General features: G+C 31.0%; 2 protein-coding genes across 3 annotated transcripts; both read right to left on the minus strand.

The window, feature by feature from the left end:
- Positions 1–640: 640 nt before the first annotated feature.
- Positions 641–5,917, minus strand: LOC118036501 (glutamyl-tRNA reductase-binding protein, chloroplastic). The gene is made up of 12 exons (XM_035042226.2): positions 5,762–5,917; positions 5,500–5,562; positions 5,261–5,347; positions 3,553–3,651; positions 2,967–3,062; positions 2,752–2,817; positions 2,557–2,647; positions 2,230–2,297; positions 2,064–2,129; positions 1,496–1,546; positions 1,230–1,294; positions 641–900 (listed from the first exon to the last, which is right to left on the minus strand). The coding sequence occupies exons 1-12, from the start codon at positions 5,789–5,791 to the stop codon at positions 852–854; spliced, it is 831 nt and encodes a 276-aa protein (XP_034898117.2). The 5' UTR covers positions 5,792–5,917; the 3' UTR covers positions 641–851.
- A 6,948-nt stretch (positions 5,918–12,865) lies between these two features.
- Positions 12,866–17,693, minus strand: LOC118036421 (adenylyl-sulfate kinase 3). 2 transcript variants are annotated; one of them, XM_035042112.2, is made up of 7 exons: positions 17,521–17,693; positions 16,764–16,913; positions 16,297–16,446; positions 15,394–15,512; positions 15,229–15,313; positions 14,571–14,617; positions 13,959–14,453 (listed from the first exon to the last, which is right to left on the minus strand). In XM_035042112.2, the coding sequence occupies exons 2-7, from the start codon at positions 16,885–16,887 to the stop codon at positions 14,352–14,354; spliced, it is 627 nt and encodes a 208-aa protein (XP_034898003.1). In that variant the 5' UTR covers positions 16,888–16,913; positions 17,521–17,693; the 3' UTR covers positions 13,959–14,351. The 2 variants fall into 2 exon arrangements, with proteins under 2 accessions (XP_034898004.1, XP_034898003.1); XM_035042113.2 differs by lacking the exon at positions 17,521–17,693 and having other exon boundaries at positions 12,866–14,453.
- Positions 17,694–18,973: the final 1,280 nt, after the last annotated feature.

Below are 18,973 nucleotides of genomic sequence, written 5' to 3' on the forward strand. Positions count from 1 at the left end.
ACCCATAAATTGGTTTAAAAACACAAAACTAAACTGAAAAAAATCTTTCAATCTAATCTATTTTTTTCAAAAAAATATCAAAGATATATATATAAAAAAAATACTTCAATGATACTCCTCTCATTAAGAGAAATACATTAACATCAACTTTGGTTTTTTTTTTTCCCCGTAAAATTTAGTTAGTCAACCACTTTCTCTCTCCTCCACCATTTTCTAATGACTCCTCTTCTCTCTTAAACTCATGAAATGAAATGTGAATAAACTATAATATTAAACTAAAACTTATAATTTTCAAACTTAAAGGACCAAAAAAAAACTAAAAAAAAAATTGAAGGCAAAATTCTTCAAAAAGGCACTAAATGAATAGTGTTTAAAAAAGATTGCATTTTTGCCTCACCATCAGTTTTGATCCCCTCGTTTTGAATTTTTCACAAACAATAAAACCGATGATTTTTACAAAAAAGAGAACCAACCTAGTGTCGAGACAAAAAATTTTGATAACTGAAATAAGAAAATAACTCAAAAGTACCAAAATAAAATCACAACATTAGTGTTATGTAAGGTGGTGAACAATGAGATCACATCTTTTAGGTTTTTTGTAATGAAATGGAAAATGAGATTTCATAAAATCGAGATCGTGTGTACCAAAAAACAAATGCTCTTATTCATCTCCTCAAAAAATCGTAGTTGTTTTAGAATAGGCAATACAAGCACATAATATGTTTACAAGACTCGTAATTTGATCACATTGAGAACAAGACAAGGTTTTCATGCTTACGAGTGACATTTTCTTTCATGGCAGAATTTTTGAATAAACAAACCTCTTTCTGTTCAGCAAGGAGTCATTTAATTTAAGACTTCGCAGCTTGAAGCATCTCTACCACCAGAGTCTTTACATCCCTACAGTACACCAGAAGTCAAAATCAAATAATGCAGTCAGATAGGAAGCAAAGGAACTATCAATACATCTGTGATTTACAGTATGAAAATGGCACACGTTCCCTTCAGATTCCCAGGTGATAGAGCATCAAAGCATCAGTTTTCCGGTAGCCAGGGGTAGGTCTAATAACACGGTTTAGGATCAAACTTTATCCATGCACAAGAACAAATGACCAGAAATATGCAATCAAATCCTCAAATCAGCTTGGCCAATATCAACATGAGCCACTCACACATGCATTGGTATGATTTGGAAAGAAGAAGGCAAGGACATGGTTTAGAACTCTTACTTTCTCTCTTCTGCACGTCTAGGGAAAGGAATTCGAAGCTTGTATGTATTTCCTTGATAAACAGCCTGCAAGAGAGATCATAACATTTCGAGAGTGGATTAAAAAAAAAAAAAAACGATTCAGATGAAAAGTTTTGAGTTCAACGTAAAATCTAAATAATAAACTAGCACTGCAACAAAACAGTTCTAATAAAAGTAGACCTCTGAAAGAAAGTGCAATTTTTAAATACAAGAAGAGGCCTGTACATGGTCACACACGAGCAATACCTTAACATTGAATCCAAGACTGTCCACATCCAGCATATAAGCAGAGTCCACCTGATAAAAAGATATGAAATCAGCCTAGATATCCTGTTTGGTATGTTTGCTCAATTTTAAAGGGAAGGGGAAACAAAAGAGGCGACAGAAACGGAGACTAGATAAGATAAATTTTTTTCCTCAAGAGAGAGAGAGAGAGATAATCATAATTTTCTCCTTGAGTTTATATGCCATATACATGCCTAAAAAGGTTATCCCAGAAGCAATGGAAAGGAAAGTTTTTACTTTTTCCTCTTTGATTTTGGTCCAAAAAAAGAAAAATAAGGGAAACTAAAAATCATGCATATAATATACAGGCAAAGAAAAGTGTGTCACCAAGCTTATCAAACTCACTCTTCCTCGCAAACACATATATTATTTAATTACTCCACGTGGCCAGCTCATTTTGAAGCCATAAAACTAGTTTTGTAGACCTCCAACTAAATTTATTGTCAGTCTGGCTTATAAATAATGTCGTGTCCCTCTTCTTCCATGACGCAGACATATATAAGATGCTATTTGTTGTATTGAAAATTACCGGAATTGAAGTTGAGTGTTGCACTATGAGTCTTGTATCTTCAGCATGATCTCTGTTCATGTGAGACTGACAAAGCCATTTGATTTCATTTAGAAGAGAAAGAAACTGAAATAATAAACAGGGCATATGTCATACAGATAGAGCATTTAATTTTTAAGCAATATACCGCAACAGGTTTAGAAAATTGAGCAATTGGATCAACTTTAGCAGTCTGGTACTCTTCTTTGCTGAATTCTGTCATTATTAACATTTGTAAGTAACAAATGAAATAAATTGAAGTAGAATAACAGTGGAAAAAACAACAACAGCACAGACAAATTTGAAAGAGGCACTGATGCCATTGGTGAGCCTAGACAAACAGGAAAGCAGCTAAACCATTGGTGAGCTCTAGACCACAACTTGATTATCTAAACCCACTCCCAATGACTTGAAAAAAGTTATAGACAATGATGTGCTTTAGAAAAAATGAAAATCAGCCGGATGGGACACAGACCACCAGATCCAAGCAAAGTAGTTGCAGCTCCTGACATGTATTGCACAACTTTTGGTTCAATGCGCATAAATTGGAAATCACCAAAGTCAACCTTGAAAATGGAAGAGATAATTAAGTCCTCGCCTTGACAAAAAGCAGCAAAAATACATTCAAGGAATACATGAAGCATGCTAGAAAATGGAGGAAACAAGTTACCCTGAATGCATCAGGATGCTTTGCCAGATATGTTGTTCGAACAGCAGTTACATCTTTCTCAGAAACCTAAACAAATGATCAGAAAAAAGTTCAAAACTCGTATCAGTGCAAAAAAATTATGATTCAGTGAAGGTACAATATCTGCTAAAGTATAATAATTAATAAGCAGAAACATTTTGGACATTATCATAAGGAAAATAGAGAAAAAAACTTACAGGAATGGAATCACCATGCAGGGTGATTACTAAATCAGTCCTATCTTCGGGATCTTTAGCAACAAGCAATGAGCATTTGGGATTGGCTATTAGGTCCTGCAGAAAGCAGCAATTTTTCAAACATACAAGGACACCAGGACCTCCTAAAGAACCCCAAATAGGTTAAAGAACAAAATTAGGCAAGGAGAATTAAGCATTCAGTGTAGGCTGATACAACAAAATTAGAACAAAATTAGTCTAGTTGCTCCATAGAACACATAGAGATGCACATGCGGAAGGCTGATACAACAATTATTTCGAACCAAACATTATGAGATCAATCAATCTTGTTGACCAGACTTTTATTCTCAAAAGCATTCAGTGAAATTCAATTTTGAGCAAACAGTTACCAATAGGCTTCACAAAGTTTAAGCGTAAAACATGATCAATGTATAAGTCACAATCTAAGAGAATCAAGCCTGCATTTTGACAATGGTAAATCTCTAAAATCTAAATTTCAATTGGATTTCTTTTATTCTATGATCACATAAACTGTTTTCACAACTAAAGGATATGTGAAAAAAGATAGAAGGTAAGCAAAACATACCTTAGCATGAACTGCCCAGCTGCTGACTGCTACTATTGGAGATCCATCAGCATCGCATGCAAAATCAACCATTGAACCTGATGGATAACCCTCATGCTTCTGTCATATCAAAAGAAATTTCAGCAAGTTTCAGTGAATGTATGAGAAAGTAGTCTAAGAAATGAATCTACAATCAAGTGTAAACCAGCTGCTGTCTTTTCCATGCCATTGATTTCAAAATTCAGTGCCTAATGAACTCAGTATTTGATAAGAATTTACCTTAGATTCACCTTATGGTTTATAGCAGCAGCTGTCTTTTCTAATATTTCAGAAGGGCCAAAACATTGGACCTATAGACCTGAAAAAGCCTGTAACCTGACCTTGATACAGTTAATGAACCTTCCCCCCAGTTCATGATGAACCCTAAATTCAGAGAATTTTTGGCAAGTAGACTGCTTAACATTTATGCTGTGATTTATGAACATAGAGTGCAAGGGAAGAGCCATATTACAAGATTCATTTTTAATTCACAAGTTTAAGCAACAGCATATAATTAGCTATCCTTTTATAATAGCAACTAGTTAAAGTTCAAAAAAAGAAGTCTTTGAAACGTCTTCTGATTATTCTCTAGGATAAGAAATTGAAGGAAAATAATCAAATGAGTAAGGGCAGATATTTTATTTAGTTGTTCTCCTAAATCCACAAGGCAAGAAAAGTTTGATGAGCAATACGCACACTTCAAGATGTTTGCTCAGTAATATGCATACTTACCTTATTGAATTCAACTTAACCAAATCTAGTCTCACAGAGTTCCAGATAGCTGCATTCATTTTTTTTGTCCATTTTTTTTTTTAATTTTTAGGGCCAACATTTTATGATCTATCATGATACTAAATTGTTTGTTTTTACTGCTTGATTCAACCTTTTTTTTGGGTCCACTTTTCCCCTAATTCGATCATACTACTTGAATCAAATTATTTTTTAAAACTGATGCATCTGCATGTCTATATGTACGAGGGCAAACTAAATTAAACACACTTTCTCAACTTATTATTGGTATTCACCTCCACCTTTTCTCTCCGAATGCACTTGTTATTTTTCTAATCCTATTATTACGAGAGAGAAAAATGAAAAGGCAGTCTTATTCAAAACCCCAATTATGAAATCCCCTCTCTCCCACTTCATGCCTCGAAACACACTGTTCTTATAGAGAAAGAGGCACTTTGGCATCTTCTTGGCTAAGGAGAGGAAAGGTTTTATTTAGGGTATTCCCAGGAATAGATCCAGTGGAGACAAAGTGCCTGTAGCTCAGAGGATTAGAGCATCATCATCATCATCATGAATCGTGCCATGATAAAGTTGTGACAAGGTTTACACCAACTACCACCCTACCACAATCTTCCTTTTCTGTCCTAATGTTGGATTGATAATATCAAATTGAGTCACCAACATCAATTCCAATACAAGCAGGTTTAAGATACATGTAACAAACAAATCAAACACAAAATTGAACGGATCCCACTATGGACTCTCTAACCTCCCATCCTTCAACGAGAAATGTTAAATATAAAGCCATAACTCTGCTGATAACAACCACGAACAATCCTACCCTAACATCACGAACAACACCCTTCAGTTGGGCCAACTTCAACATTCATGAAGAATTTACTTTCAGTACTTCTCATTTAATTAATAAGTTCAAATCGTTAACCAGTACACGAACAAAAACCTGAGAAAAAGTTGAAAGCATGCCGTGCGTGCTCTGGTCAAGCACGGTTCTAATTTCCTCAACCGGAGGAAGCCGAGCTGCCTTTTCCTATAATCACACAAGCACAAAACCAATCAGTAGCATTGAAAACTATCTATTCACACATGATCAATCTAATAATACTGATATTAGCATTGACATCCAGGAATTTACACATCTACCCACAAGCAAACACAATGCGGGTATAACAGAGAGGCTACCTGGTGAGTTTGGATCAACTGGAACACATTGGCATCAGAGTTAACATCCCCAGTTGACACGGCCTGATCAAAATAACAACAAAACAACTGATCAATTAAAAACCCATTAGTAAAAAACTGTTAAAAATCAGCTCTCTACTCTGTATAGCTTTCAAAGCTTACACTAACACGTATAAAATCCCAAAAACAAATAAACCCATCAAGCAATTAATTAAAAAAGATTGCTTTTTACAATAAAAAAAGGAAAATTGTTTCACTTTACCTGAGTGGAAGACTGAGCAACAGAAGCCATGGAAAGCGAGGGAAGTCGATATTGATGATGGCTGAGAGTAAGAGACAGGGGAGTGGCGAAATGGTAATAAAAAGAAGAAGAAAACTCTATTCTACTGATGTAAGATCGCTGCTTGGAGTTGTAAAATGTTTTTTATTTAAAAATATATTTAAATAATTATTTTTTATTTTTAAAAAATTATTTTTTACCTATCACACTAAAATAATTTAAAAATATAAAAAAATAAAAAAATTTTAAAATCCAAAAACAAACGGATCTAAACAATTTGACATTCAAGCCAATCTATTTTAAAAAAAAAAATTAATTTTTTTTTAATTTTAAATTATTTTTTTATCATTTTGATATATTAATATAAAAAATATTATTTAAATATATTTTTAAATAAAAATATAATTTTTATTAGGTTTCTAAACATAATATTATAACACAAGAAAATAGAAGGGATGTTCTCTGTGCATGGAAGCCACGCCCCGCAAGCAAACTGGCGCCCAGAGATCATTTTATTCTGGGGTTGTGCTTTTTTTTATTCAATATTGGTGTTGTCTCTGCAGCAACCACTCTTGCTTTGTCTCTTGCTGGCAGAGATGATGCAATTTGTTTTCCTATATATTCCATCTGTTGTTTCACCACTCCCAAATTGCTATGTGGAGACGAGTTTACATCTCTACCACATTTCTCTTTTCTTGTTGACCTCTTGAGCCTAAAATCATTCTTTTAATTATAGTTTTAAAACCCGGTTTAACTCGGCGGGTCGACTTGAGACTTGGCTAACCGAGGGTTGGAATTGGACCGGATTGAAAAAAAACAAAGAAAAAAAAACTCGATGTGACCCGGTGACTCAGCAAGACTCGGCCGCAAACCCGTTGATTTTTTTTCTATTAAAATAACATCATTTTGATTTTTTTAAAAAAAAAATTTGACCTAACTAACCCAATAACCCTGAAATCCAAGCCTTAAACCGAATCGCGTCTTAAAACTATGCTTTCAATTGATCTTCTCTTCTTGAATGAAACAAAAAGAAGAAAGAGAAGAAATGAAGTTTGCATTGGAGAAGAAGAAGTTCTAGAGAGAGAGAGATTTTCTCTCGCTACAACGATGATCAAGATGGTGGTGCTGGCATCGATGTGCTTTTATAGTAGAACGGATGACGTTGAAGAAAAAAAGTATGTCATTTGAAATCCTGCATTCTTTGATGGTTTTTTCAGTTTTTTTTTTTTTTTATTGAGACACATATTTTATTTTACCTTTGTTTACATGTTCGATTGATGAGTTTTCTTTATTTTTGAAATTAGTTTACGAGTTATTTCTTTCTTTACTATTAAAGGTATAGTTTTAACACCCAACCCAGTCTAACGAGTCGATCCAGGGTTGGGATCAGGCCGGATTAAAAAAAAAACAAGAAAAGAAAAAACTCAGTGTGACCCAGCTGACTCGGCAAATTGACCTGGCAAAAATCGGTTAAAAATCCGGTTGCAACTCATTGATTTTTTTTTGTTAAAAATAACCTAATAACCCGATCAAAATCTAAAATTTAAGTCTTGAATCAGACCGGATCTATAAACTATAATAGAAAGACTGGATGTTAGTGTTTCCCATCTTTTAGAAGGTTGGTGAGGGGTTAATGGAGAAATTGATCAAAGTGAATGTGGAAGGCACAACTAGAGTTACACGACCTATTTTGCCTTGGCTATCGAAGAAGAAGTTTTAGAAAATACTCATCACATTGAAGCTTATGATTACATTTTATACCATATCTTCATTTTAGATGGAATTTTGTTTCTTTCCTGGAATCGAAGGGACTAAGATAAAATAATATAAAAATAACAAGATAAAATTATGTTTATTTATGTTTCATTACAATTATTTTTTAAAATATTTTTTATTTAGAAATATATCAAAATGATATTTATTTTTATTTTTAAAAAATTATTTTTGATACCAGCACATTAAAATGATCTAAAAACATAAAATAAATTAATTTAAAATAATAAATAATAATAATAATTTTTAAAAAAACACTTTTAAAATACAAAAACAAAGTCACGTATTTCTACCCCCACCTTCACACCTAAGCCACCAACTTTACAATAGCTAAAATCCACTATTGGATTTGGAAACCTAAATATATTAATTTTTTTTAATAAAATTAACAAAAACATTAAAAAGATACAGAGAATAGATATATAATTTTTTTCATTTAGCCACAAAACCGGTCAATACCACTAGTGAATTAAAGCTCTAGTTATATGGAATTTATAAATATCAAAATTATACAATTTCATCAAGGCATTTAGAAGATATATATATATATATATATATATATATATATATATATATATATATATATATATTTGAAGTTTTGTGATGATTTGTTAGTTAAAAATAAAATTTTATGTTAGGTTTGTATTTATGAGGTAATGGGAGTGTTTGCCAATTTTTTATTTTGTAAAGAAAGGGAGAAAAAAAAAGATGAAGGAAAATTATGATTTTGTGTGGTTGCCTACAAATATACCAAGAATCTGACTAGTCTACGAAAAAATCAATGAGGCTCACCGGAGAAAATAATATGATATAATACGTCCTCTATTCGGACAACACATCGTCAACATTTTCTCATTGAGTTGCTGCGAAACCAATCAATGCCTAGGCTTTGTTTCATGCCCTTTTACACTTTTTTTTTTCTATTCCTTTCTGATTTTTTAAAATATGCTTTTTATAATATTTTTTTTATAAATAATTGTATTGTAAAAATTCTATATATTTCATCAAATGAACATTGAAGAAAAATAAATTAACCAAAGTAAAATTATTATTATTATACTTCCTAATTCATATCAATAAAAAATAATAATTAATTGGAGTAAATTTTAATTTTCTAATAAATAAATTTCTAAAATTTATATAGAAAAATTTTAATTATAATTTTTTTATAAAATAAATAATTTATTAAATGGTAAGCTAGCATTCTCGAGAGAGTACAAGTTGATATTGTTTAGGATGATATAATATCTAAAATGAAGATATTTTGAAGAGCTAGTTTAGTTGCTTTAGTCATAAGAGGAACTTGATTTATATATATATATATATTAAACTGAAATATTATGGATATGATTGAAAGATGAAAAATCATTAAAGGAACTATGGTGGTATTATTTTGACTCAATCTTCAAAAATATTATATAATCTCTGGATAACTAACAAAAATATCTTCTTTTAATATTTTTTTAGTTAGCTTTCTATATAAAGTACTCATAGATACTTGCTAAGTCCACATATTTGTGTAAATACTATATATAAAACTATTAATTAGAATGATTGAAATGCAATAGTGTTTTTATTTTTGTTTGGGTATTCTCATATTCTTTTAAAAGGTAAAATTAGTTTTATTTAGGGTTTGTAGTTGTTTTTCTCAATAAATATATTTTCTGAAAATCAAATTTATGTTCTTATCTTGTAGTAATATAACAGTATTTTAATTATTAGACCATCATTTTATTAGTAAAGAGGAGCCTGCTATGAAGGTAGCTTTTCTTACAAACTATTAATTAGATTGGTGACGATTAGGAAGTTTATAATTCATGTAAAACTCCTTTTCTTTTACGAAAAGAAAAAAAAGAAAGAGAAGGGTATAAGTTATAGGAGTACTTCTTTTCTTTATAAATTTTTTTTCCAGAAATCAAGAGGTTAAATATTATTACATAAACTATTCACGTTATCGTGGCAAGAGATTCAAAACCGGAATATGCAACTACAATTAAAAAATAAAGATTATTTTAAAAATAATTGAATAATTTAATGACTGTGCAAAACTATTAGCATCAAAATCAAAATAAAAAAGGGAGAGATTAACTAGATTATTTAGAGTCTAAATTTATTTAGGGTGGTGGTAGCGATAATAGTTTAAAGTATTTTTTGCTAAACAATGCATCAAAATGAAGTTTTTTTTTTTTTTTAAATATTTTTAATATCAACATATCAAAATAATATAAAAATATATATAAAAAATTATTTTAAACAAAAAAATTAAAAATATTTTGGAACAAGATTTACACCATATTCCCTAAGTAAAGCATGCATAATATAGTGAAATGCAATGAAAACAAAAAATTATATTGTCTAAAACTTATTATATAACGACAAAACAGAAGAAGAGATTTTTCAACATTCTACACGATCAATCAAAGAAAATAGAGATGTTTTGCACTTAGAGTCTTGCCCTAGCGGTAGTAAAAGCTTGTTCTTTTTTTGCTATACCAGGGTTCAAAATATGTCTGTTATCTCTGTAGTATCTTACATGTTCACTGAATTTATAGAATGTTTAGTGGGCTGTGGGATTAGTCGTGGTGCACACAAGCTGACCCGGAGACCCATGTAAATTAAAAAAAAAAAAAAAAAAAGAGTTGTTTTGTCTTGTAAATCACTATTAAATTTAAATGTTCAATTGCTCCGATCATTACGGGTTTAATGAAAGTTGAACAATCACTGAAGGGATAGAACATTTTAGTTTCAGGATAAATAACAATGATCGATAATACCTCAAATGATAAACATTTTCACATAGTTTATATTGATTCTCGTGAATTATAAATAAACACAAATTCTATTTCAATTTAGTTAGTTAGAAAGTAATATATATATATATATATATATATATATATATATATATATATATAATTGAGGCAATGATTTTTTTAAAAAAAATCAATTTGATCCTTAAACTTTTTATTTATACAATTAAGCTCAACGCAGATTAGCACCCAATTACATGTTCTTTTTTTCTTTGAAGAGAGGATTGAGTTAAAAGTAAGAGGAAAAAAGTGAAAAACATGGTTTAAATAGGTGGTATCTTTCAAATTTATTTAAAAAATTTATTTTAGTCCTTATTTTTTTTAACTATTAGATGACTGGTCCAATCCCTCTAATTTTAGAAAAAATAATTTCAGCATAAAACTTTATTTTTATTATTTTCCAGTCCTTTTCCAGAGGAAAACGAGAGAATGAATCACCAAATTCCAATCTAAAAAAAGAAAATTGACGTTGTGACGATTCTAACCACCCAAAATAATAGATTTTTGTTCCAAATGATTTCTTATGAAGTAAGAGGTTCAAATCAAGGTTTTTTTTTTTTTTTTTTTTTTTTTACCATGAAAGTGCCTAAATACATATATGAGCTCAAGAAAATTTTTGATTTTGAATTAGTTTTGGTGTTTGGAATGGCTTTTTGCGCTTTTAGAGGTTATGGAATGGTGTAACAAGGTTTCTAGAGTGTTTTCTAAGTTGAAAATAGGTTGTTAGAAAAAAAAAATCAATAACCATAATGACTAATTAAAATCTAAATATTCCAGATAATACGTCATTTGCTACAAATGACGTGTCATTTATTTTTTTCAATCAGAATTTGGATATATGAGATATCATCTATCCCATTACCTTATAAAAAAAATAAAATCCCGCGTGTAACCCTTTATTCATAGGGCATAGGGCAGGTGCTTGGTTTAGCCTTATTCTCTCTATCTTTCTGTTTGTTTTTTTAATTTAAATCTTTTTATAAGTATTTTTTATCAGAAAAATGAGTCACGAGTTATATTTATGAGAATTGATATTTTTTATTAATGAAATCTTGTTGAATATTGCATAAAACAATTATATTGATTTGAATTTTGCTACATCCATGCATGCCCAGCTTGTATATGTACTCTACCATACACCAAAAAAAAAAAAAGTTGTTTTTATTTTGATTCAATTATGGTGCCACATGTTTTTTAAGTAATTTTCATTGCATCACTGTTCAGGACATTTTTAAAAAATCCACAAACATTTAATAAAAAAATGACCACAAGGTTTGAACAAGGAAAGAAATTGATACTCAAATTCGAACTTTAAAATCATAGTTTTTAAATAAAATGTTTGAGAATGTAGTAAATATTATTTTTCAAAATGTTTTTTATTTTGAAATATATAATTTTTTTTTAAAAAATTATTTTTGACATCAATACAATATAAAAATATAAAAAATAATTAATTTAAAGTAAAAAAATTAAAAATTAATTTTTTAAAAAAATATTTTTAAAACACAAAAATAAACAAGTTTTACTTCTTTAGAAGTCAAGGAATGACAACGTCATGTAGATCCTAGTGCTCTCTTGTTATGTTTCTATTTCAAAATTCAATAGGTATAAAATTCAGTGTGGTTGTGGTTGTTTTTCAAATAATTTTTTGTGTCAAAATATATGTCAATGATATTTTTTTTATTTTTTTAAAATTATTTTTGATATAAGCATATCAAAATCATTTGAAACACTAAAAATATATTAATTTGAAATTAATAAAAATATAAAAAAAATTAAAATTATTTAAAAGTGTTTTTAAAACACAAAAAATTTACATAAACTAATCCATTTTACTGTGTTTGTTTTCTTAAACAGTGGAAGTTGGAAGGAAAAAGAGGAAGGTATTTTATTTATTTTTGTTATTGCAGTGAAAACACAGGTTTTAAATAATTTGATTTTTTTATTTAAATTTTTTTTTATATGAATTTTTAGATTATTTTGATATAATGATATTAAAAATAATATTTTTTAAAAATAAATAATAAATATTATCTTAATACATTTACAAATATAAATTATTTAAAAAAACAAATATTAATACTCCAATTTTTTATATTACCAAATCTTAAGTCTACTCTTTTTTCATTATTTTTTTCTTTTTTCATGTCCAGCTATTGAAGAAGAAACAACTTCACTTTAAAGTTATCCATGGATAGATATGTTTCCCATCCAATTAGCAGTTTTCATTTTAAGTTTGGAAAAAGAATTGGATTTGAGAGCTCAATCTTTGACATCTGCAACCTGCTATTGTTTTCAAGTATGAGAATTATGCAATGTTGGAGCTTGTTTTCATCTTCAAGTATTGTTCCTTAATTTCTTTCATTTATTAGAAGAAAAAGGTACAAAAGAAATTATCTCGAAGTGGCAGATAAAATAAATAAATAAATAAAGACAAACAAAACAAACAAGCATAAATCAAGATTGAAAGCAATAAAATCCATAATCAGGCATTGACAATCAAGACTAAATTACACATAATTTATTTTTTATTTCATTAATGGGGACAAGAAATGCAAAACCCAGCATGAAAAGAAACGGGTATTGTAAAAAATAAAAAGAAGAAAGAAAACTCATCAATCCGAGTGGGAATCGTTATCGGAATCAGCATCAGAGTAAGAGTCCGGCAGATTGGCGGGGGTGGGGTTGTAGCAAAGATAGGTCCAGAAAGAGAGAGCGAGACGCCCAAAGTGATGGAGAGGGAGACAGAAGAGGAGATGTAAAACTTGATCGCTGCTTAAGCGTTCTGGGTTGCACGCTATGTATTGACACAGATTTGCTGATACGTTCGCTATTGTCACCATCAAACCGCTGTTCAGAACCATCTCTCTGTCTCTTCTCTTGTTCAATTTATCTCCCTGTGTTTTGTCTTTGGTCTTCGCCTGACCTGGAGTGGTGGCTGTCCGTCTTTGGATGTTTTGTTGGGTTGCCTTGTATTCAAGTGTTTTTGGTCTTATTGATTTCATTTGGGGCAGGAACGATGTCGTATTAGAGCCGTTTCAATTTCAAATAAGAATGGGCTTGGCAGTTCTTGCCTAGGCTTTGACCCACATATCTTTTAACAATTTTACCCAACAGGAAGTCCTTTTAAAATCTCTTACTCATAATTTTGAAGAAATGAGGTTCAGCATTTTTTTTTTTTGTAGGTTTGGCAGATGTCATTGTGTTTTTTTTTTTAAATATATTTTTTTTGTTTTAAATTATATTTTTTAAATTATTTTGATATATTAATATTTAAAAAAATATTATTTTAATATATATTCAAATAAAAAAACACTCTACCATAATATATACTACCTAGACCTAGAGAAAGCACCAAATATTCCAGGTAAGCTCAAATATCCTTGTTCATGCATAGGCTGCTTATATCCATAAACTAACTATCAAGTATTTTGATTCATTCTAAATAATGCAACCTGATAAAACGCATCTTGCTTTACCAGTTGTTCCTAGCAGGATCATACACATCAACTTTGATGATTTCAGTCCAACATAAATTGGATAAATGAGGATCCAAGTCAAGCTGAAAGGAAGTCAGAAACCTTAAATAAAGACGTGCATGTAAAAACCCTTTGGTATAAATTGTATTTGTAAGCTGTTCCAAGTTAAGAAGATAAGTTGACGTTTATTTGGGAGGACATGGAACCTGAAAGAGAATTTGTCTATGGGAACGGTTGGGTATGAACCTGAAGAAACTGTGCACAGATTCAACAACATCCTGCCAGGTTCTCTAAACCCTATCAATCTTGAAAACCAAAATAAATTAGCCTGACATGAGTCCATGCTTTCAAACACAATTCGAAACTATGCAATTAGAAACTGCCAAAAAAGCCATATGGGTAGCCAGGAGGTGTTGATGCAGATAAAGACTGGTTCGAGTTATTATTTAGATGAGATCCTCGAACTGAGAGTGACTCGTTACGACACGGACAGAGCAGAATTGGTGGAGTCAATCACTGATCTTCCAGGTATCCTTTCTCTTCCAAGTAAGACAATACTTGCCCACCCATAGCAGTTGGTGTGGGGCAGACTCCATCTATCTGCTGTAATTCTATCTGCACGGATAGGATTGGAAAATAATAACTCAGTTATGAGGCTTTGGAGATTGGACAAGGAAAAACATCAGAGATATTTATGAGCACATCAGAAAGCTTAATTGTCTAAAATCATACCTCACATTGCAAAGGTGGTTCGTATGGATCATCTATTCCGGTAAAACCTGCAATTTAAACATGGTTACTTTTGGATGACAGGGGAGTGGCTGAGGACAAGGTTTGGCTGGTCCATCCAGCCATCTGGAACAAAATGTATTAATAATGGAAGGAAATGCATAATAGCAGGGGATGCTAAGAAATTCTCACAATTTATGTAAGCAATCAATTTATGGTTTCTTGTTCTAAAGACTTGATTACGAAAAAAGTATCGAGACTCTTGAGATTTGGTAGCTGCTTTTCTTTTCTCTTTTTTTTTCTTATTTACAAGTGTTGATTTATTATTGCTTTGTGTGGATGGGACACTCGAAGTGAGCCCTTCACTTAGCCAAAAGTCCTCTGCAGTTGTAATGCAGAGCTTCAGAAACTTCTAAAGAAGTGAAAAAGGTGTCATAATTCATACCATTATCAGAGTTATGTGCCAAAGCATATCCGAAATATTATTTGGTTCTTCTTTGTTTTTAAGTGTTATCATTTGGTGCATTTTCTAGGTAATTATATAATCTATTATTACACATCTTGTGTGTTTTCCCCTTACTAATTGGGTGCAGATGAATTGACTGTCAGGGAAACTGCTCAATGTATTAAAGATACAGCTCAGAAATTTTCAAAAGCACACCTTTGATCTTTCCAGCACGTGCAAGCTTGTAAAGGCCTTTAGGATCTCTTGACTCACACAATGATAGAGGAGTGTTCATGAAAACCTGTACAGATACAAGTAATCAGCATTCCATCTCTAGGAAAAAACAAGCTCACACATAACAGCCTTCATGAGGAAACTTGCCTCAATAAAATTTGAATCTGGCAACATTGCTCGGCAAGCATCCCGGTCTTTTCTGTATGGTGATATCAGACTAGCAATGCATATCATACCAGCATCTGCAAAGAGCTTTGCCACCTCCCCTAGATGAAATAGATGCAAAATAACTTAGAGATGAACAAAACAAAAAATCATGTAAACAAGCACAGCATATTACAACCTTCTAATTATCACAACCTCAAGTATGATATCTTTCTTTTTGTTACTGATACAATGTTTAACAATAGCTCAAATATGCAATAGACACTAATAGTTTGTTTATGAATGAGTCTTGGAGCTGAAACTTGACCATGACCTCATACTTCAGCTTACAAGGAATTATGACATTCAAATAGTGAGCTGCAAACCTGCAAAAGTTGAGAAATTGCTTTCGGTTTTTTAGCATGTTTTAAATCTAGCTTATCTCTTACAGTTCTCCCATTACTGGAAGTTGGGACACAATAACTAACAAAACAAAGAGTTGGAGCTAGTAAGAGCTTCCTCAAAGACTCCCCAAAAGAACCCACAGAGCATATGGCAATCAGAACTGCTTTAATGGGAGACCAAAGAACAAGAATGCCAAACAAGGTCATATCAAATGCTGATGTTTAACTAATTTACTACTAGTAATTAACATCTTCCAAATTACTCCAGAACTGGAATAAGATGACTCGTTTGTCAGACACTTTCAACAAATTGTAGTTCAGAGCCATCAGAAAGCCTTGTCCAACTTCTGTTGGATGCGAGATTATACATACCATGTCCAATCCCATTGTACATGTTTGTTTGTTATCTTGAAGAACACAAAACATCTATGATAAAAAAATTAACTCCCATGGTCATTAACTCAAACTCCAATTATAAGCTTTTGAGTGTAATCATACTTACCAACCCTCCTTATATTTTCAGTTCGATCTTCAGCACTGAAACCAAGATCCTTGTTCAGTCCATGCCTAAGGTTATCCCCATCAAGCACATAGGACAGCTTCCCCCTAGAATACAATTGTCTATTTAGCGAAAATGCCAGTGTGCTTTTCCCTGAAAAATTGACGAAGCAGTATAAGAGGGTATGGAAATTCATTAAATACCTATGATAACAGTCCAGCATCCAGCTTTGGTTTGAAACTAGTTAAACTACTCGTGCCCTGTAGACACAGCTTCTATGATGCTTACAACAGTTTAGATTCTAAAAGCTGATGGTACTTTGCAAAAGATATTATTTAGAAGGTAATAACATCATTTTGAACAGAGCTGCACGCGATAAAAGCAGAACATGCTAATTCTGGTTCTCAATATCCGCCTGGTGATGATGACTGATGCAACAAAAGTAAAAAGAACTCAGTTTCACAACAAACCTGATCCACTGAGACCTGTAATCCATACAGCACACCCCTTCTGGTTAATTAGTTTTTGCCTTTCCAACTTCCCAACAGGACATTCTTGCCAAAATATATTGTTGGAATTTCCCAAAGAAGACATTGGAATTCTTATTCTTCCGTTACTTTCTACAGTTAGACAAGGAGATCAAAGACCATTAAACCGAGAAATTTTCTTTGAGAAAGAGCAAATTACATTTAGAAACCACATATTCAATGACATGCTTCGATGAAAACCCATGAAGGGATGCTTCTACTGCTGATTAAAATTTATAAAACTGCTGAAATTTTTCTTGAATCGATTTTCTTTGTACAATCTATTTCTTAGTCTCTTCTTGGTGTGATCCTTTTATTTTCCCCTCAAATTCTGATTTTTGCATGCATGCTATAACTCCCCTGAAAAGAAACTAAAACAATCCAGAGTACATATGAGAAAAGAAACAAAATTTCAAATGGAAAAGGAAGAAATTTTTTTCCAAATATCTTCCACAGCTTAGCAAAACCAATTGACAAGGAGGATCATGTGTGAATCCTACTAATATTTGGACAAGAACTTCTACATAAAGATTAGTTTTTTTCTTTTATTGAGTAGAACAACAAATCATATTTCGAGGCATCATAATAATGAAGAAATAATGTACATTACAACTAAGTTTCTTGGAAAACCCATGAAGAAAATCACCATTTCACATCACATGAAACAAGTTTCTTTTAAAGAGAAGGTGTAAAGAAATACCTGAGAGTGAGAAAGAGAGAGGCCCTTTGAACGTCCTTTGTATTGTGTCTCAGTATTCTGGCCCTCCTTGAGGTAGGGGGAGAGTGTTTTATTAACTCAAGTAGAGGATGGCCGGGAGAGACGGTCTCATTGAGGCTTGAATTAAAGCGTGTTTTCCCTTTGCCCGTTGTTCTCATCTTCTGTTATGGACAAGAAAACAAACTTAAAATAACCCAAAATAATAACGGTAATAATAGTAAATTAGCTTTGTTTTCTTTCCTTTTTTCATAATAAAATTTAAAGTTTCATTGAGCAATACTTCAGTTTTTTTAGCAAATTAAATAAAAAAAATTATGTTCAAATACAATATTTTTTTTATTAAAAAAAACTTTAAAACTAGTTTTACAGTTTTTTAAATTTATATAATTTGAAAAAACACATTTTAAATGTTTTTCAATAAAAGTTTTTTTTTTTTCAAATAAAAAATGAATAATATTTTTTTTTTCTTTTATATACAAGTATTTTTTAATAGTGTGAAAAATTAAAATTATTTTTTTATATTTAGTTAATGTTATAATTTTTTTTTTTTTTATATAAATGTATCATAAATGATTTTTTAATTAACAATATAACTTTTAACACTTCATGAATTTGGACCATTTCATGAATTTTAACACTGAGCCATTTCATCGGCTTCTAGGGAGTTGGTTGTGATAAATAAATGACATGGTCAAAATCTCAAGTCTAAATCATGCTATAATTAGTCTTATTTGTAGAATTTTTCTCATTTGTTATTGTTTTTAAAAGTAGTTTTTATTTAAAAATATATTAAAATAATATTTTTTATTTTTAAAAAATAAATAAAAATTAAATTTTAATCTATTTCTGTTGAAGCGCAATTCTAAACGGAGGATTAAACCTACAAAAGAAAGGAGTTGTTGAATTTCTCAGTAATTAATCAATGTATTTATACTCATTTTGGTAATAAAAAGAGAAACATCATGTTAACGAAGGAATGATGTCTGCAAATTCAATTATTGTGAATATTAAGGAGTGATTTGATAAGTATTTTTTACAAAATTATCGTATTCTTACAATACAACTGTCTGTCAACATAATGAGGACGTGTTTAGGAGGTAAAATCAAGAAGAAAATGGCAAGATTTTCGAGCAAGAAATTAAGGGGACAAGAATGCGGTCCCCTGTGATGAATCTGGACAGCCCTGCCTTCTACGTGAGGCAACAGCCATGGATACTGCCTTCTTTGCTTCTCCGTGAATGGTGGGTCCTAATGAATTTAGTGGCGCTGACCTGGAGCCGTAAAAGTAGAAAAATAAAATAAATATAAAGTAAAAAGATTTAAATTTTGATGAAAAGCTGATGGGAACATTTCTTTTAGATAATCTAGGCAGTAATATAGTTATAATTAATTATAGATTGATATTATCCGTATTTGAAGAGACTTTAGAACACCT

Source organism: Populus alba, chromosome 13 (genome assembly GCF_005239225.2).
Source record: "Populus alba chromosome 13, ASM523922v2, whole genome shotgun sequence".
NCBI classification, from domain to species: domain Eukaryota; kingdom Viridiplantae; phylum Streptophyta; class Magnoliopsida; order Malpighiales; family Salicaceae; genus Populus; species Populus alba.